The sequence below is a fragment of the Perca flavescens genome, chromosome 7, assembly GCF_004354835.1.
Source record: "Perca flavescens isolate YP-PL-M2 chromosome 7, PFLA_1.0, whole genome shotgun sequence".
Classification (NCBI taxonomy): Eukaryota; Metazoa; Chordata; class Actinopteri; order Perciformes; family Percidae; genus Perca; species Perca flavescens.
In genome coordinates, this window is record NC_041337.1 from 25448696 (window position 1) to 25468271 (window position 19576).

Genomic DNA, 19576 nt, shown 5'->3' on the forward strand with positions numbered 1-19576 from the left:
AACATACTGATAGCATGGAGACACTGAATATAAACGTATACCGGTACACAGATGCAGAAAATAACAAAGTACTGTTGTAAAATTTTAGGGACAAGAGCTTTAATTGAATACTTAATTGAATATGTGAGATGTTATGGTTTTACATAAACAAATTGGACAATTTAAATAATTGGCAATTGTAACACAATGATCCTCCTAAGTTGCTTGTGATGATCTTTTTTAATGGATAATTAAAATGTTTAATTCCTTCATTGTTAAGTTGAGCTAATTGGGAATCAGCTGTGCAGCAGGATTACCGTAGACATGAACCAATAACGCTCAGTTACCATCTTCTCTCCATGAAATCTAGAGGTTTTAGTAATTGCCTGCATGGTCTCCTTTCTAGGCTACATGCTAATTGCTGCTATTGACCTTAACCATGGTGGAATTCTCCACTGATAGCAAATATTATTATGGCAATTAACTTATCTGTCTGTGCTGCTCAGTTAATTAAAACAGAACCAATTATTCCAGCTATGGTCTTATCATACAACCATTATGGCTAAACATGTGCCTGCCTCTGACTTTTTGTTTTAGTCCAACACTGTATAAAGAAGCCAAAATGTTACAGATCAACAACATCAACCGATTAGTGTAGTCAGTAATAATGAATTGACCTCACATATGTACAGTTAACACAGCTTGGAAAGTACAGATTTGATACTATGCTGAGAAGGGGATAGGTTGAGGGTAAGAGGCACAGCTATGTGCGTGTGTGTTATTTCTGTTTTGATACTGGTTTACTCACAAAAAGTTGCATTACAGTATGTGTGATATACAGCAAACATGTCTATAAGCTATTGAGTCATCTTGTAGCTGTTTGGTTTCCAGCTGAAAACTCTTCATTCTGATTTTCATCATGTCCATGAAGAAAAGGGATATGAAAGTACTTAAACTTCCAAAACCCAGTGGTATAATACAGTACAGGATAAAGGGATATGAGGGCTCTTAGCAGAGAGGTATAGGAGTTATTAGGGTAGCAGAGAGGAGGGAGAAAAGAATGAGAGATGGGAGGTCAGAGATGTTGAGACCTGAAGGGTGAAAATACGGCAGCAAGAGAAAAAAACCAATGTACTGTATATATTATATAGTATATGTGTTAAAGATACAGTGAGACAATGAACAGTATAAGGTAGGGAAAAAAAAAACAAAGTCCTTCATTCTGCATCTCTCCTGCTTTAATACTGTGGTAATTACAGCTTGGATAATAAGACAGTTACTGTAAATAAATGAGCATATTGTAAACATCCCATTCCCTTTTCTATAGAAAGTAAAATGTAAAAAAAAAAAGTTCATTAAAAAATCCATAGACCATTCAGGGACAAGCAACATTTGCAAGGGGTCAAACATTTCATGCAGTGAGAAGTGAGTAAGATATTTGATTCCTGTGTACGTTAACCGTTTTGTTCCAACATGAGATATTCACTTAAAAAAAAAAAAACATACCAACTTACAAAATAATGTGGAGCAGAAAGTTAAAACAAGCTATGGCACTTTTTAAGACAGCAGGTAACTGAAATGGGAACACATTTCACATTTCAAGGATCCATTTTTATTACCAAAATTTATAAATAACATTTTTTGGCATAAAACTTTTCATATATATTATTTTCATGCATTTCCTAACATTATGGCACAATGCTCTAAATGCTGCTAGGTACTGTTTTTTGTCAATAACTTATGAACACCTGTTATATATCTGGTACATGTTTGATAGTGAACAGTTGTGATTTGTCAATGATTTGAGGGCTCTGAATAATCACATGAACACAACAATTAAGACTCAATAAGCAGAATATATTCTGTACTCTTTTTAAAATGACAATAAATATTTGTGTGGCACTGATAAATACATGGTGGGTAACATACATGAAATTGGACCTTCAACAGTTTATTAAAAGGCTTAATAAAAGCAAAACAATTTTGTACAAGCAGTGACTAAGACGTGTTTCAAAGAGGAGAGATTGTTAGCGTCAGTATGTGGGAGAGTTACTGTGATAATAATGAAGCAATTTAGAAGGTTTAACAATACTTATTACAGTTTAAATGGGGTGTCTTGACAACTGGTGGGATTTTGGCACAAAAAATCAGTAAAGTAACAAGTTGTCTGGCACAGTTTTGTGGGTTGTTCAGTCAAAGGGCATATAAATGTCCTGTATGGAGACATAATTAAAGCAGAATTGAAAAAAGTAGGGGTTCAACAGGAAAAAAAAACAGCCCATCTTTGCTAACTGAGACACTTTGAACTCTCTGAGGCCTGTTTGGCTGTTGGTATGCTTAGGAGAGGGAAATCTTTTCCGTACAGATTTAGCAAAGAAATCCAAATTTTGGAAAATATATATATCTGTTTGCCTGCCCTTCTGTAAAAAAAAAAAAAAAAAAAACTACTGGCCCGATTTTCATAAAACATGGTGGAAGGGTGTAGCATGGGCCAAGGAAGAAACCGTTACATTTTGGAGCGGATCTGAATCACAGGGTGGATACACAAATTAGTTTTCACTCTCATTGACATTGTCAGATAGGGCATTTGTGCTGCATTCATGTTGTGTCAGAATAATCTGAAAAATAAGTTCCTGACTGGGAAAAGTCACACTGCATTTACATTGTGAGGGCATGCCTTGGCGGAGGTCAATGTTTTCACTTTTTGTACGAATTACAAGATGTAACGTGCTAATTGCTGATTGCTACCTTTGGACAGAGACAGGCTAACTGTTTCCCCCTACTTCCAGTCTTTATGCTAAGCCAAGCCAACCGGCTGGGTGTAGCTTCATATTTACTGCACAGACATCAGATAGGTATTGATCTTCTCGTCCAACTCTCAGTTAGAAACAAAGAAGCATACTTCTTAAAATGTCAAACTATTTCTTTAACATACAAACCCCTAAAATTTTCCAGGAGAACCAATCTGCCCAGATCAAACTGAACTCACAGTGTGCAGAGTTCAGAGTTTGCTGACGTCACATTACATTATTTGTGGGTAATGACATCCTTTAAATATTTTAACAGTTACAGTATGTCAAGCTGTAGTTATCACTGACAGTGGGCAGGTAAAACAATATCTCATTATTGACCAACAGCCACAAACATTGTCAAAAAGAGGGAAAGGTGACTATGTGTCCTTAGTTGAATAGATTTGCATTGCTAAAAGAAGTGTGTATGTGATGAACTACAATTGTAAAACATAAGCGAGTGTGTGTTTGTGTGAGATGGGTGGGGATGTAGGGCCAACAGTGATTACAAGATGAGTGAAATATATCAAGGCTATAGTTGCCTGATGGGGGGAAGGTTAAGGGTGTCCAGCGCGCTGTGGTAGAGCTCTCTCAACACTCTCAACAGATGCAAACGACAAAACATCTGGTTGAAGAGGTGAGGCAATGGCTCCTAGAAAGAAAGACAAGAGAAAGAGACAGTGTTGAGTTAAAGAAAGGAAAAATGGGGATGTTTGCAAAAAAGGCCCATTTAGAAAGAGAGAAAGACAAAGAAAATGTTTTAATATTGCTAACCTCATACTGAAGTGGTGTTTTTTTTTGCTAAGTTTTTGTGCAGTAATCACATTCTAATCTCCATATGTTGTACAACAGGAAGGACACACACACACACACACACACACACACACACACACACACACACACACACACACACACACACACACACACACACACACACACACACACACACACACACACACACACACACACACACACACACACACACACACACACACACACACACACACACACACACACACACACACACACACACACACACACACACACACACCTCCTGTGCTCACAATTCCTCTTCAATGAATAAATACACACATCAAATACATTGAAACATATACTATACAAACCCAAGACCTACTTTATTTATGAGCGTATATGAATATATACAGAAAATACATCCTCACCCCCAGCACATGGACTCTGTTGTAGTACGAGCTGAAGTCTTTACTGAGAGACACGAGAAATCTACAGATCTGAAGAACACAAACACGAGTTTGTTAAACACCTTTAACAGCCGAGTTTGGTTTTACACACATCTTTGATCAGTAATCAGTTCCTGACCTGCTCAGTCTTAATATTGACTCTGGCTCCTCCCCCTTCACAGTCTAACGCTTGTCCTGATTGGTCCAACAACTCGGAGAACGGTATGAGGTAATTGAACAGGAGAAGCCACTCGCCCTGTCAGTCAAAACACATAGATGCCCATAGGATCAACACTGAAATGTTGCTCTGAGGACTTCTAAAGTGGACAGTTAATGGTCTCACATATTTTTTAATGGAAAGAAAGAAAAACAAAAGGAAATCTAAAGAAATGAAAGGAGTGACAACAGAATAGCATAGAAGAGAATGATTTGGTACCTCTTCTTTCAGAGCAGAGAAGTCTAGCTGGGAGCCTTCAGGGATTTCTGGGTATAGACCTGCAAATAAATAGTCAGAGAAATGATCAGTGTAATATGACACAATCCTAAAACAAAGACTTTTATAAATCTGTTTTATTCTTGAAAAAAAAAAATACTCTAACAAAAACTTGTTTAGCTGCGTCTCTACCGCACCTTTGAAACTACGTTGTAGGGTTGGGCATTGTCCCCTAAATTGGCAGTTGACGATGTTTACAGTAAAACATGGCGATGGACGATGATATCGTCGTCGGAGGGTGGGGGGGTAGGGGGTTAAAGCTTTTTTCTCTGTGTCCAACGTTACTAGAAGGTTTGTTTTTTGTTTTTTTTTTATTTATCCTTTATTTTACCAGGTGATGTCCCATTGAGATAGTCAAATCTCTTTTACAAGGGAGCCCTGGAGCAACAGTACACAAGTTACACAGAATCACAAAAACAGACACAGCAAACAAAAAACATTTACAGTACATGTAAAACAATTTAAAATAACATAGAGGTATATACATAAGATAGAGCGCGCTACAACTGACAGGGAGAGAGAGAGAGAGAGAATGTATCACTACAGCCAATCCAGTCTGCTCAAAGCGATGGTCTTTTTCACAAACAGGTTGCACGTAAAGGGGAAAAAAGTAGCTTCAACTTAAGGGGCCCTATTTTGCACCCTGCACAGCACAGTGCAAAGCCCGACACAAGTGTCTTTGCTAGTTTAAGACCGACCGACTTGTCAAGTTCCCGTCCAGCGCCCGCGACTAGGATATTAGTGTGTGTCTGACAGGGTGGAGGGGCGTGGCATCACGATGGTGGCTCTCCATCGTGATGTCAGCCAGCCATCACGACGGACGATGATATCGCACTTTATGTATACTTTATCTGCTGGGTAGCTTGTGAATGTCAAAAGTTTTATCTTAATCTCTAATATTACATCATAATTATATACTGTATTATTAATCTAAATCTGCAAAGTATATAAAGTTATCAAATAAATGTAGCTGAATATGAAGTAGCAGAAAAGGGAGTGATTTCGAACAATAAGAACAGCTGAAGACTGCATTTTCATAATCTCTATTTAAACATCACAGATGTCTTCTCGTAAGATTAGAAAAAATAATTATCATTTGTGCAGCATTTAACATCATTTGTGCAGCATTTAACACCTATAGGTAATTATGACATTAATTTGAGACAGTGGAATTTCCATAAACCACCACTGACCCTTGTCCTGCATTTTACACGGTTTACCAACAGGACCACACTGGCAGAAAATCTATCATGGTCTTATTTGTTGACAGTGATGATTATATAATACAAGCTTATCACATTTAGTTGTCTGTATTGATTTTTCAAATGTGCTTAATAAGACACTTTTACTTGACAGCAATTGAATCAGGCTGTAACTTATCAGAAAATGTCATCACACTTGTGCTGAACTTTTATGATAGTTAACTCCCGCATTTGCTGTCCCTGCTTCTTTTCAATTGAAATATGGATTTTCTTTTATTAAGCGTGTGTTTGTCTTCCGTTCTGAGGTTAAGGGAATACCGCCAGGCTCCAGCGGTCTGAGTTATTGGTTGTTTGTAACGTTGTTGATCAGAGAAATGAAACATGAATCTCTTGCAGAGCACGACTCTCACCCTTCTCTAGTCCTCTCTCGTAGCTGTCGAAAAGAGTGTGTAGTCTGGCACAGTTATACATCACAAACACTCCTCCTCGCGGCCCTTTGGTAGACACTCCCCCTTCCCTCTGGACGTCCAGTGTCACCTAAACAGACAGCTGTCAATCATTCTGACTCAGCAAACAGTCATCAATTTCTGAGACAGGTTTGTCAGGTCAAACACAGTTCTTAGTTTTTCACTAATCAATATGGCCATTTGGGACAAATACACACATAGGACATCACCACCTTCAGGTGCAAACACACAGCTGTAATGATGACTCACAGGACTGGTGTGGACCGTTGACAGCAGCTCAAATCTGACAGTGGCAGATGTCATGACCCTGATGATGTCATCCCATGTCTGACCTACAAGAGGACGAGGAGAATGCGGTATTTTACTCCAGTTAACTAACTTTATCTATAATGAATGCTCATTAGTGTCAGTCAGGTCAGTTAGATAAGTAAGGAGCATATGATTAACAATGTACATACACACAAACACACACAGAGACACACACACAGAGACACACACACACACACCTTCTACTTGATCTCCATACTTCATCTCTGAGGCCTCCTTCATCTGACCTCTTCTCAGCCTGGAATAGAGGAAGAAGGAAGAAACAATGGGAGCCTAATTTACAGTGCACAGACAGCTGGGCTAAAAATATAGTGATGACACACAGATGAAGAAAAGCACCGCCAACGCCCACTAGTGTTCTTTTAATTTAGTTTAATTAGAACTGCAATTCCACAGTGCAGACAAGATCCTAGCGAGACTGATAATAAACATCTGTCTGGTGGAGAGCTGGGCAGAGCAAGTGTAGGCAGAGAAAAGAAGGGGAAGGAATAAGACTGGGAAGAACCTAAAGACAGAAATGCTGAGAAAAACAGTAGACAAATAAAGTGATGTTTCTTACTGCAGATATTGTGCAGCAGTGAGGTGAGAACCAGGAGTCTTTACAGGCCCACACACCAGATGTCTCTGCAGACAGAGAGCAGAGCAAGTAAAAACAAGAACACAGTGCAGTGTGTGTGTGTGTGTGTGTGTGTGTGTGTGTGTGTGTGTGTGTGTGTGTGTGTGTGTGTGTGTGTGTGTGTGCGTGTGTACCTGTGTGTGTGTCGCTCCACTGGCTCTCCACAGCACTGCTATCTGCTGCTGGCGGAACTCATCCTGACAGGAAGTCACATGTAATGCTGTTGCCATGGCTACCTATAAAAAGGCAGCAAGGACATAGGAATCAATGCTTTGTTTCTCTTTTTAATGAGAAAAAAGAAAATCGTCAATGTGTGTGCGAATACTGCATAGTGTAGCATAGTGTGTGTGTGTGTGTGTGTGTGTCTCTTACTGTGCAGTCGGCAGTGGCGAGGTCCAGTTGAGCCAGGTGGGAAACACTGTCTCTGTGTACTGAAACAGATACACCAACAATGTCTTACCAGTACAGTAAATATACAGTACCAACTAAGTGTTGTCCTACTAATATTTTCTCTTAAAAAGGTGTGGTAACACGTGTAACACTGCAAATGTATTAAAGTAATAATCGCTACAGCGTAAATTTACACGCAATCGCAAGGTAATGTAAGTCAATGGAATTGACAGATTTTGGCAACTACACTTATTGGCTTTTTTGCAGAGTTAGGTACGAGTTAACCACTCTCTCATTTGTCCGTGTAAGGTTCCCTGTAGAGTTTTGACCTCTAGTAGTACTATGGAGCCCACACCACACAGATGACGTGTTTTAGCATGTAGCTTTCCGTAAAACCACAACTTTTTTTTCTTCTCTGTATTTCTTTAACTTACCAGTTCATTGCTTCTGTAAAGACATGTTGCTGTTAAGTTTCTCAAAGGCCCTTTTGAAAGCTTTGAGCACTACAGGCTCTATTGTTTTGGGGTAGCAAGCAATAATCTCAGACAGATGTCTCGAAACATGAAACCAAAATCTTCTTGTGGCCTTACCTATGCAGGTACCAAGGCTGGGGTCGTATCCCAGCAGCCCCTCCTCCTGGAACACTCGTTTCAGGTTGACCCTGAGTGCTCCCTCGTTCTCCCCCTCCTCCGCCTTGCTCCCTCCTCCTCCTCCGCTGGTCCTCCTGCCTCTTTCTGTTTCCCTTTCTCTGTACAGGGAGTTCTCCAGCGCATCCTGAATCTTCTCCTCCCGCTCCTCATTGGTCCAGTTGGCCGGGGCTGTCGGCCAATCGATGCCCAGAGCTCGGAGAAAGGTGACGATGTCGGTTTCCTCGGGAAGAGTGGGGCAATAAGAGACTGCAAATCTGAGACAGGTAAGGAGATTGGTACTGATCCCTGCAGCAGTTTTAATGTATGGCTGCAATTAACATGTTTTGCATAAGCAATTCATCCGTTAATTACTTTTTCAATTAACTGACTGATCATTTGGTCTTTAATATGTCCAAAAATATCAAAACATGCCCATTAAAGTTTCCCAGAGCCCAAGGTGACATATACAAATTGCTTATTTTGTCAACGCAACAAAGTAAAAAACCAAAGATATTCAATTTATAATGATAATGCAACAAAAGCAGCAAATTTTCCCATTTTACAAGCAGATACCAGCCAATGTCTCTTAATTGTCCTTGATAAATGATTAAAGCAATTTTGCACTAGATTTATTGTAATAAAGAAGTCAAATATAAAGCACAGATTGTTTAGGAGAGGTGAGAAAAACTATAGGAAGTGGATGTGTGTGGACAATTTATGAATTTGGAATTAATCCACAGACTCACCCCTGTCTTCTCAACAGCTCCCCCATGTGGTCAGCCAACAGAACAGTCCTCAGCTGGCCCAGAGTCAGTGTTTCAGGAGTGGGTGTGTTGGGTTTAGGGTGCAGTGCAGGGCAGTTGAGCACCACACAGCCTTGCTTCTGACTTGAGGGCTTCAGGTACTCTGTGGCTCCATCCGCCAGGACAGACCGGAAGGCTGCGGCCCGGTCCACCCTCACCCTCAACCCCTCACCCATTACCTCCCCACCAGCCACAGGGAGAACCCCACTGCCACGGAGGGACAGGACCCTGGACATCACTGCTGGAGGGACCTTGACGGATAAAGGGAGTGATTAGAGACTCATATTCATGCATGCATGAACAAAACTATATGTGGGTGTGTGAGAAGGGGGAAATATTTATGAATTTCAGGTCACTAGTACTGGAGGTGGTCTGATGCAGTATACTGACATGCAATTTATATTAGTTGCACTAGTATGTCATTCAATAGCAATAATATACTTAATAGCTCTGACCTTAAGATATGCCTGAAAAACTGCACATGCATGTGTGCTCATATTACAAAAATGCATATCAATGTCAGTGGGAAAATATCAGATGTTTGTTATCTGCTTCAAACCACATCAGTGCATCGGTTAAAAAATAAAAATAATCATCATACACAAGGATGCATAAACACGCCCACAGTTTACACTTGGACATAACCTTGTTAACGTCATATATGAAAGACTGACATCAACGAGCTCTGGAAGAGGCCTACGTGTGTTTCAGTCGCAGCACAGCTAGCTTCGCGTCTCTGACTTGCAGCTGTGCGTGTTGTTTGACCCATATTGCATCTGCAAACTCATGGGTTAATAATGACTGCTGCAGGCTGTTAATGTCTGGTCGATCACGATGGGGCAAAGTCAGCGGCCACTGATCAATTCGGGGTGTTTAGCTGTCGTACCACTCGAACACATATTCGTGATTTAAGTATTTATTGTATGATTCGAGTCAGCTTCAACTTGTTAATGAGGCAGGTTACTGGACTCAGCTGAGCGTTAAAGCAGATAGTTCCGGGGTCCCTAGTTCCTATTGGCCGAGTCACGTTATATAGCTATACTGCGCTAAACAAATCACTCGCACTGCAGAAAACAGTAGCCGACACCTTTAGCAACTGTCCCGGAACACTGCTGAGTGACGTAGACGAATAAAATGTCAAAGTGTAACAAGTTTGAAGTGTTAACCAGCAATGTTTAACATCGGCGCAATTGCGTTTCATGAAACGGGTTTTAAAGATGGCTCTTTCGGTGCATCTGTAGCGTTAACAGAAAATTATACGGTCTAAAACACGGCGAAATAAGCAATAATAAACCAGTTAAAAACAATATAGCCTACTGGAAAACCCAACAAGTACCCCTCAAACCAACCTGTCCGTCCGCATACAGCGTGTTAAGCATCGTGGTCGGCGACAAGAAGTCCCTGTTACGCAGGTTTTTAGCGCTGCTCTCCTTGAACCAAAGCTTCTCCGGTTCAGGGAAGATCCTGTCGCCGTTTTCCCGGCTGGAATCGGGGACATTTTCACGCTTCCCCCGCAGTGCGGAGCTCAGCGCCCGGACGGTAGGGGTGATCCGGAGGGGCGAAGACTCCTCGATATTCTCCATCACCACCACAAAATATACACAGGTGAGCTTGCTACCAGGCTATCAGCAGCACATCCACACCCTGCTCATATCTTCTGTCCCAACGCTGTCTCACTGATCGGTGCTGATGCAGGCTATGCTACGTTCCAACACTGTCGAATTATGATCGATGTCAGATATTGGCTGTAAATGGGGACAGCATTGGCTGTTTTTTTCTTTGCGGAACTAGTGAAGTACAATCCGTGTTTCTTCCGAGGTAAATTTCCGTGTTGGACCAATGGAATATGCCTAATAGCGCCATCCAGTTTGTGGCAGAGTAACTGCACTGTATGGCCAAAAGTATGTGGACATATATTTGTCTGTAATACGTTTGATTATTATTTCTAGTGCAAGCACTAATGGAAAAGTTGCTTCTTCTGTTTTTTTTTACATAAGATAAGATAAAAGTTATTGATTCCAAACTGGGGAAATTCATTTAACAGCAGCTCAAGAGTTTAGAAAAGCAAAGGAAATGTTGCTCTTCTGTTGAATTCCTCATGATGAGCTGCATTTAACCTCAAGCCACCTAAATGTTACTGACCTGCTGTTTCTAAGGTTGTTAAGGCTGAAGTTACTCTTTCTAATCATTCCTATGTTTCATTGAGATGACTATCACAAAACATTTTTAATTTAAAACCGAGAAATGCCTCTGACATCATTGCCAAAAACAATGCTAATTGCTGCTGTTGACAGGCTGACTATCCCCCTTTGTCAGTAGCCCATCAACGTTTATCCACTAAATCATGCAATGAATTTGGCTTATTTATTACTGACAGATTTGAGAAAATTAGACAACCTGTCAATTCCTCCATATCAGGTAGGATAAATGGCCAGGCCTGACTCCACTGAAGCTCTTGTTGCTTAATAGGAGTAAAATCCCTGAAGAGTGGAGGCTTTTTTAACAGCATACATTGTTTTGAAATGAAATGTTTAGAATATGAGTGTGTAACGTTTTTATTCTTTTGGACATGTGGTGTCTATATGTAGCATAACACAAATATGTCAATTCTGCCATAACTAATTACTAATTCAAATAGTAATAATCTTTGAATAGCAGTTTATACAGCTGAAGTGATGCTCAAAGGGGTGATAGAATATAGGGTATTTCACACTGTTCCTTAAGGCCCCCCTTATAGGGTATGTAACATTGATTGGGCTGAAAATGGCCTGGTTGCTATTTTATGGGCCCTTATGCATCGCTGTATTTTGGCCCTATTTGGAACGAGAGCTTTTCTTCCAAATATGGTATGCTCATGAATATTTAGATGAGCTGTGCACTGATTGGTTGAGTGAACCACATACACTGGAGACAAGACAGCAGGTCTCATATTTCAGACACTGCAATGTTTCATTACTAAATTCACTTCTCAGACTTTTTAATGTGAGAAATCTACTATATAAAGCTCAAATATGGGCCGGCAAATTTGGTAATGTTGGTAATGGTAAAACGTGTCGGACTTCAGGAGGTCCACACAGTCTGACGAGACAGCGGCAGCCCCACTGCGCTCCATACAGGAGAAAGTCACCGTTTCTGGGTTACTGGACTACCGGGGCTCCGCGGAGCTGACTGGCTGCTGGATGCCAGCATAACTAGAGTATGTTTACAGTTTGAATTTCGTCACGCCACTTATACTACAGTTACCCTAAGGTCTTACAAAGTTAACACTTGTGTCCGATTTCAATTGAATGCATTTTTGTGAATGTGAGGGGTTTCGTTAGCTGCTATAGTGTCTCTTCAGCTAGCTAGCTAGCTAGCTACGCTTTCGACATAACTAAATATATTTACACTTTAAATTTCGTCACGCCACTTATATTACAGCTACCCTAAGGTCTTACAAAGCTTAGCTAACACTTTTGGCGAGGCAGCACCGGCCGCTGTCACGTTAGCCTGCTGAGCTGAGACAAAATTTGCAATTAGCCATCAATATTCATTTGACCTCTACATAGTTGATTTCTCGCATAAAAGTCTCAGAAGTGAATTTAGTATTTAAATAGCAGACGAACAATGTATACAATTTCTGAGATCTGCGCAACCTACTCAGAAGACTAAGCTGACCTCAGGTCAGTGGTGTAGCCTATGTAAATGTTGGGGCGTGACAAAGACTAGAGACTAGAGTCAAATAAGGTAGGAGTTGAGGAGTTGAGGAGTTGAGGAGTTGACGTCAACTTTTAGCTTTGTTGAGATTCGCCCGTTTTCAGCAGCAGTTTCAAATTGTGAGATTTGCAGAGGAAAGAGGTGTCAATGACATTTTGAGGTTCTATGTATGTTATCCTCCAAACTGTTGTTTTTCAACTATGACAAGGTAAAATCGGTTTTGCATTCTATCACCCCTTTTAATGAATCAATTCAACAATAGATCAACAGAAAGCAGCAATTGTAAGCAGGGTAAGTTTCTCTGTGGTCACCTTAAATCTCAGTGTAAAGCACAATTACTTTGCAATATCACAAAGTGTGGGAGCCAATCAAGTTCCAATATCATTATAATTCATATTTACAGTCAATGGTCTTACACAAATGTCATGTGGAAAATGTAAAACTCCTGGTCATATACACTGAGAATGGACTTTTCATTGAAGTGTCCAGCGGATAATATGTTTGATCTTAAACTATTAGTAAAGTGGTTTACAATGTATTGCAATGATTAATACCATAAGACTTTGTTGTAATTAATTCTAATATGGCAAACACTTGAAATGTATTATTCTTTTAAAGATGTACTTTAAAAGAGCACCAGCATAAACAAGAAAATATTATAATACCTTCATGCTTGATTGATGGAAGTATTTTTTTATTTATTTTTTTAGCTGAGTGAGTGATCCTCATATCCTCAATAGACCAGCTTTCAGCACGTCTTCTTCCGGCGCAGACATGTGACGTTAAGGGCGCAAATATACAACAAGGGAGGTGTTGGTAATAAGTTGAGACGCTGGAGCAAAAGAGAAGAGCTTGCATCCATGGAGAAGATGCACAACTGGCAGGAGAACGAAATCAAAGAACTTTTGATCATCCGGGGGTCGGAGGCGATCCGTGACCAGATGACGGGCACGGTGAAGGACTCTGTAGTTTACAACAGGATGACCAAACTGCTGGCGGAGAGGGGGGTGTACAGATCACACATGCAGGTGATCAGCAAACTGAAGGCGCTGAGGAAGCAGTACACCAAGTACCACCAGCAGAAGACCCGCTGCGGGAGCGACCGCGTCGACTGGCCGTTTTATGAGCTGTGCCACCGGGTTTTCGGGAATGCCCCCGCGGGGAACCCGGTGAAACGTCAAAGGACTCCCACACCTCCTCCACCGCCTCCTCCTCCACCTCTGCCGCCTGACGTCAGCGAGGAGCATCAGGAGGTTGTAGTCGGGCTTTGGGACGAAGTTGACGACAGGGAGCTTAAGCATCTGGGTTCAATGGAGGACGAGGACGAGCAGTACAGCCCACCAGAACAGTTACAGCCCATTAACACCAGTAAGCATACGCGTTTCACTTATTACTGTGTTGAGGGAAGATACCTGGATGACCTGCATTTTCATGTGTCCAGTGTCCTGAGGTCCCAGACAACACACTGCGGTCAATAGAGCCGTCGTTTGCGGTAAAACTGTCAAAATACAAAACCGAGTAAAACCAATAGACAGTAGGCTATAAGAAGGTCAAACCAGCCGCCGCTTGGAGTTTGATGCGCGTCTATTCGTGATGTTACGGTACGGGTGCTTGGAGCGTCCACAAACTATGTCCGCAATAATTTATTACATTTGATATACCAAGTGAAAACGACATTGTTTTACAGATTATATGAAATCCAAATGCAATAAAAGTAATTCTACTGTACTGTTTTTATTTAAAATGGGAGTTTAAAATGTATCTTATCAAAATCATCTTTGACCTGTCACATGAATCCTTTCCTTCATAGGTTAGCTGACATTTCTAATGGATTCCTGTTCATGATGACCTGACTATAAATAATCAACAGATTAATTAACAATGAAAATAAATGTTAGTTGCAGCCCTAATAAAATTCGTATTCAATTATCTGTCAAGCGTTAGTTTGGCATTGCCAGACATTCCTCCACAGCGCTGCGAAGGAGGGTCTGCCTAGTCCACACAGCATTCCGTGATGGGAGAAAAACGTGCTCTGGTTTATTGGCATTTCTTTAAACCAATCACAATTGTCTGAATGTTGCTATCCTGTCCTGGGCAGTGGGCCGTACCTGCTCTTCCTCTCTTGTCTTCATCACCTTCTCTTTCTTTTTCCCTCAGTCTCCTCATGTTGATCATCTCTTCCCTTCCCAAAGCTGAGCTTTGACTGACAAAGTGTGAAAAAACTCAGGGTCAGTTGTTGATAGGTTGATATGTAAAGTTAATCTTGCAAATGAAAATAAATAAACAGGGGTGCCTCATTTTAACATGAATTTCAACGCTTTACTCAATTTGAATAAAAAAAAAAAAAAAAAGCATTTTCAATTTTAATTGAAAGTTTATCAGTCCATTGTTTATGTATCAGCCCTTTTGATGAATGGAATTAATGTTAGCTGGCTGGCTGGCTAGATATTTAATTCACTCAAGTGAAACTTACTAGTTTAGATAACTACTGTGTTGAGCAAAGCGTTGGAGCCCTTATTAAACCCATTTGAAGTGAACAAGGGTTGTATGTAACTAGATATCAAATAATGACATTCAAAGAACTACTAGTTTTACAAGATATAAATGTGTATTGCTGGTTAGTGACATATTTGACATTTAGCTTAATATTTTATTCTTTTTATATAGGCTAAAACAGAGAGAGAAGATATAAATTATTTTAAAAGAGATTTGCCAGACAGTGAATTGAACCCGGGTGTTTTACCAACTTATAACCAGATCAAAAGTCAAACCTAATATCATAGCCAAACCCTACCAAGGGACTTTGGAGCACCAGGGACACCTTTCCAAACCAACTGTCGTCATGCACTTGTATGTCAACCTTTGTTCCGCTGATGAATGCGGGTCGGTTGCTGAGCCTGGACCCTATTGGCCTGGAAAGATGCAAGCTTTGGTTGCTGCACCAGCAGGGGGGGTCCTACAACCTTTCTGTCTGGGGGAACTGTGCACCATGTGCTGTGACTTAAAGCGCCCTTATTATGCTCATTTTCAGGTTCATAATTGTATTTTGAGGTTGTACCAGAATAGGTTTAGATGGTTTAATTTTCAAAAAACATCATATTTATGTTGTACTGCACATTGCTGCAGCTCCTCTTTTCACCCTAAGTGTTGAGCTCTCTGTTTTAGCTACAGAGTGAGGCATCGCACTTATATCCCATCTTTGTTGGAAGTTGCACATGCACAGTATAGGTACTGGGCTACTAGCTAGAAGCTAATGCTGCTAGCGGTTAGCCACCTCGTTCTCAATGGCAAAACACTGCTACAACACACACGAGTTCACCCTAATCTACAAAAGAAATTGTTTAGAAATACTTACATGTCCCTCGCTGCAGGTATTCAACGCAAAGTTGGAAGTGTGCCTTCGTTTAGAAGAAGTCTAGACTGAAGTTGGAGAAACGGCTAGCTGATGTGATATTAGCTGAAGTGGTTAGCACACACCAAATATTTCGGCCGATGACGTAGATAGCCCTGCCGATTTTGACCAGCTCACCCGGAGACTGAAGGCAGCTTACATTCAGAAACGCGTATCTTATTCAAAACAGCATGAATGGATTTTTTTTCCAAGTTTGTATGTGTGTGGAAGCACCAGAGACTCAAAATAACTTTTTTTTTTTTTTTTTTCATAATATGGGCACTTTAAAATATGGCAAAAACAGACATCACTACACACCAAAGTATACAACACTGCCCTTTGCTAGTTATTAAGTCTTCTCACATGGAGTGAGAAAAACAGTCCACATATTTAAGCCTTGTGCGGTTCCCTTCAACCTTGAAAAAAAACACTTTTTTTTCAGTTTTTGATGCCTTTTTTTTTCAGTTTGTTTTTGCTTTTTCCAACGTTTTAAATTGTAAAATTTTTCTTCTTTACATTTTCAGCACTTATTTCTACGTCCCATATTTTCTGATATAAAACTTTTTTTCAAAAAATTGAAAACAGGTCAATCTGACTCTAAGTCAACACAAAGGTTAAGGTTTAAAACCTTCTGAAACTGTGTGCTGCTGCCACTGACGGCCGCAGAATGAGGAAGAATTTGTTGCCAGGCCTCAAGATCTACCATCATGCGCTTGGGATTTATTATTCAAATTTCAACTGAGGGTGCAATGCATGCTTTTACACCCTCACAGAAGCGGGCCTGTGCAGGGCCTTGCACATAAAGTTCACACAGGGCCTCGCCTTGACAATAATTTTTAATGGATGTAAACACCCCTACAGCCCAAAGTTAGCACTTTAACCTCATAGTCATTGTTTTATTTCCAGTGTGTTGAAGCCCAGAGTTTGTGTCCTGTTACTGACTGGCTTTCTCTTTTGTTATCTAGCATACAAAATTCCATCGAAGAAAAGGAAAACGACGGTGATGGAGCAAGTCTCTACGTTAGTGTCAGCGACGGTCAGCCAGCTCCGAGAGATGGACGCGTCCATGCAGGTGCAGGAAGACGCCCGACTACAGAGGTTGATGGACCATGAGAAGGAAATGCAGAACAATCTAATGAGCCAGCTGGTGGCCATGCATGAAAGGATCAGCCGAGAAAACCACGAAAGAAACCTTGAACTCGTGGACAGGATACTGTCTAGGTTCCCTTCACCTTCAGCACCTTCGGGTCACTGACTGACACTTCCTGTGTGAGCGACGACGACGTACAACAGGGTTATGCAGGTGTAGGGAACACCTCTGTCCCGCTCTCCTCCACCAGCTGACGTGTGCCCAAATTCCTTTATTTTATTTTCACACTACAGGCCTTCATGCTCCATTCTGGGTCACTGCTCACATTTATAACTATAAACTCCAAATTATGAAGTCCATTTAAATTAGTTTGCTAGACTATAAATTGTTGGATTTACATACTATATATATGTATAATCCTATTATTATTATTATTATTATTATTATTATTATTATTATTATTACTGACTCAAAACGTGCTTAAAAATATCTGTAGAGAATTTGGAGAATTAACAGCTGCAGTGTGAGCTTTCGGTTTAACATGAAAGATGATGAATGAGTCCCACAAAGGGCATGGATGGATGTACTGCACCTCTTCTGCCACCTCATCTGAGGACGTTGGTGTAAACTACACAAATCACACCGGCAGCTGCGGTCTTTTGTTGTAGGAAAGTCGTTACTAAGCTTTTAGCTTTCATTTGGGATCACTATGCTGTTACAGCTGATCTGAAGTGGGGCACCAGTAAATGATACCAGTTCCTGGTAATATTTTTGGAATTTAGACACAGTGTTGCTTTGTCAAACATTGATGTAAATTCAGTTTTGTGTGTGTGTACTGTATATGTGTATATATGTGTATATATGTATCATGAACACTGTAGTAGAAGAGAAGCTGCGCTTCAGTGGTTCATGAATGGGAGTCTATTTGTAGCACAAGTAATTCATGGTGATTGATATTGAGAAGAAGAAGAAAAAGATACACCTTAACTGATTTAGTTTAAAATTCTGAGATTTATTAGAAATATCCATTTAGAAATACTATACAGAAAACGGGAACAGTTTATATTTTACAAACTGAGAATCTAAAATAATTTGCAGTAACCGCTTGTGGTTCTGGTGTCATTCTTGGCTGACACGAAATTCCCGGTTGCATTTACTATTGTCAGCAATCCGGGAGAAAACGTGTCATTGAGGAAAATCACCTTCTGTATCTGACAAACTAAAAATCAGTCATTGCACTCTAATATATCCTGTTCAAAGTGGCAACACAGCATTAAACATAGGCATTACTGGTGTTAGTTTTACTTTCCTTATTAATTTGAGAGAAAGAAAACTGTAATTCCACCTTGAATGGACCATCTGAATCAGAATGGGTAGAGTATAAGCTAAATAGGCTATGGTTTTATACTTGTCACTCAGCTGAGAGGTGTATTTTTACTGTAAATACTTTGATATGGTACTATACTGTTAATGCCATTGTTTTAATTTTTGTTTTTCCTTTTAAGGAACAATAAAGTTTTCAACTGAATTAATATGAATCAGTTTTCTAACAAGCTGACTTAAGAAATGCAGTCGAATCTGATATGAGACCTAATTTGTGATTAAGTGTTTTCTTGTTGAAGGAGAAGCGCTCGACGTCCGCCCGTCTGCTCAGGACGTCCTGTGCACTGTGGGATGGAAACGGACCACATAACCAGCTGGAGCTCAGAATCACAGCTGCATTATGGGTTCCGTTACAATCCCACCCACCAAAATGAGATTCAGGTCCGGTCCGGGCTCAGGTCTGGTCAGGTTAACACAGCTAAAAGGGGGGTGGGGGGAAGAAAGGTTATTAACGGGGGAAAAAGGTGACTTTACATTTCACGAGTCGGACTAATGGACCAAAATTCTATGGTTTGATCTGCAAGTCCTGAAAGAATTTGTAATGGTTTTACACTCCGTTCTGTAAGTCGCAGCTTTTTAAAATAAGGAAAACTAAATAAGACGAGCAGCGTGCATTTGAACGGAAGGAACAGAAGAATCAGTTAAAGGTGCTGTAGGTAGGATTGCGAAGATGTAGGACTTAGCCAAAAAAATGTAACATCGACAACTTCTCAGTCCCTCCCCTTACATTTTACGAACACTAACCTTAATTTACATCGGCTGCAGAAACGGAACAATAGTACTATCCAAGTTCACTGGATTCTGGTGTAACCTAAAACAAGACAACCATTAACAAAAACCATCCATCTACTCAGCTGTAACTTAGTGGTTTAAAAGTCACTTCCTGAGTGCAACCACGAAATTACAATGTAAGCAGTTTGTTTTTGCTCAAAGAAATCCCTGAAAATAAGACCAAGCACCTTGTGAACACCCAACAGCTGCCTGATTACGACTCTTAAAGAAAAAAAAAAACAATGCTTATGATAAAACGAATCAATGCTTTGCAGCTCCTTTTTAAAGGTGCTGTAGGTAGGATTGGGAAGATCCAGGACTTAGCCAAATAATTTGAGCATCGACAACTTC

At 40.4% G+C, this 19576-nt stretch overlaps 2 protein-coding genes across 3 annotated transcripts; one reads left to right on the plus strand and one right to left on the minus strand.

Moving 5' to 3' along the window:
• Positions 1 to 1218: 1218 nt before the first annotated feature.
• dalrd3 (DALR anticodon binding domain containing 3) lies at positions 1219 to 10717 on the minus strand. Of its 2 annotated transcripts, none has more exons than XM_028583276.1 (13): positions 10244 to 10717; positions 8838 to 9145; positions 8053 to 8366; positions 7445 to 7503; positions 7207 to 7308; positions 7016 to 7080; positions 6636 to 6694; positions 6379 to 6461; positions 6073 to 6199; positions 4404 to 4462; positions 4107 to 4223; positions 3950 to 4018; positions 1219 to 3420 (listed from the first exon to the last, which is right to left on the minus strand). In XM_028583276.1, the coding sequence occupies exons 1-13, from the start codon at positions 10475 to 10477 to the stop codon at positions 3301 to 3303; spliced, it is 1716 nt and encodes a 571-aa protein (XP_028439077.1). In that variant the 5' UTR covers positions 10478 to 10717; the 3' UTR covers positions 1219 to 3300. The 2 variants fall into 2 exon arrangements, with proteins under 2 accessions (XP_028439077.1, XP_028439078.1); XM_028583277.1 differs by lacking the exon at positions 10244 to 10717 and adding an exon at positions 9569 to 9626.
• On the plus strand, positions 9584 to 18599 carry LOC114558954 (uncharacterized). Its single transcript, XM_028583278.1, has 3 exons — positions 9584 to 10499; positions 13301 to 13958; positions 16947 to 18599. The coding sequence occupies exons 2-3, from the start codon at positions 13451 to 13453 to the stop codon at positions 17234 to 17236; spliced, it is 798 nt and encodes a 265-aa protein (XP_028439079.1). The 5' UTR covers positions 9584 to 10499; positions 13301 to 13450; the 3' UTR covers positions 17237 to 18599.
• Positions 18600 to 19576: the final 977 nt, after the last annotated feature.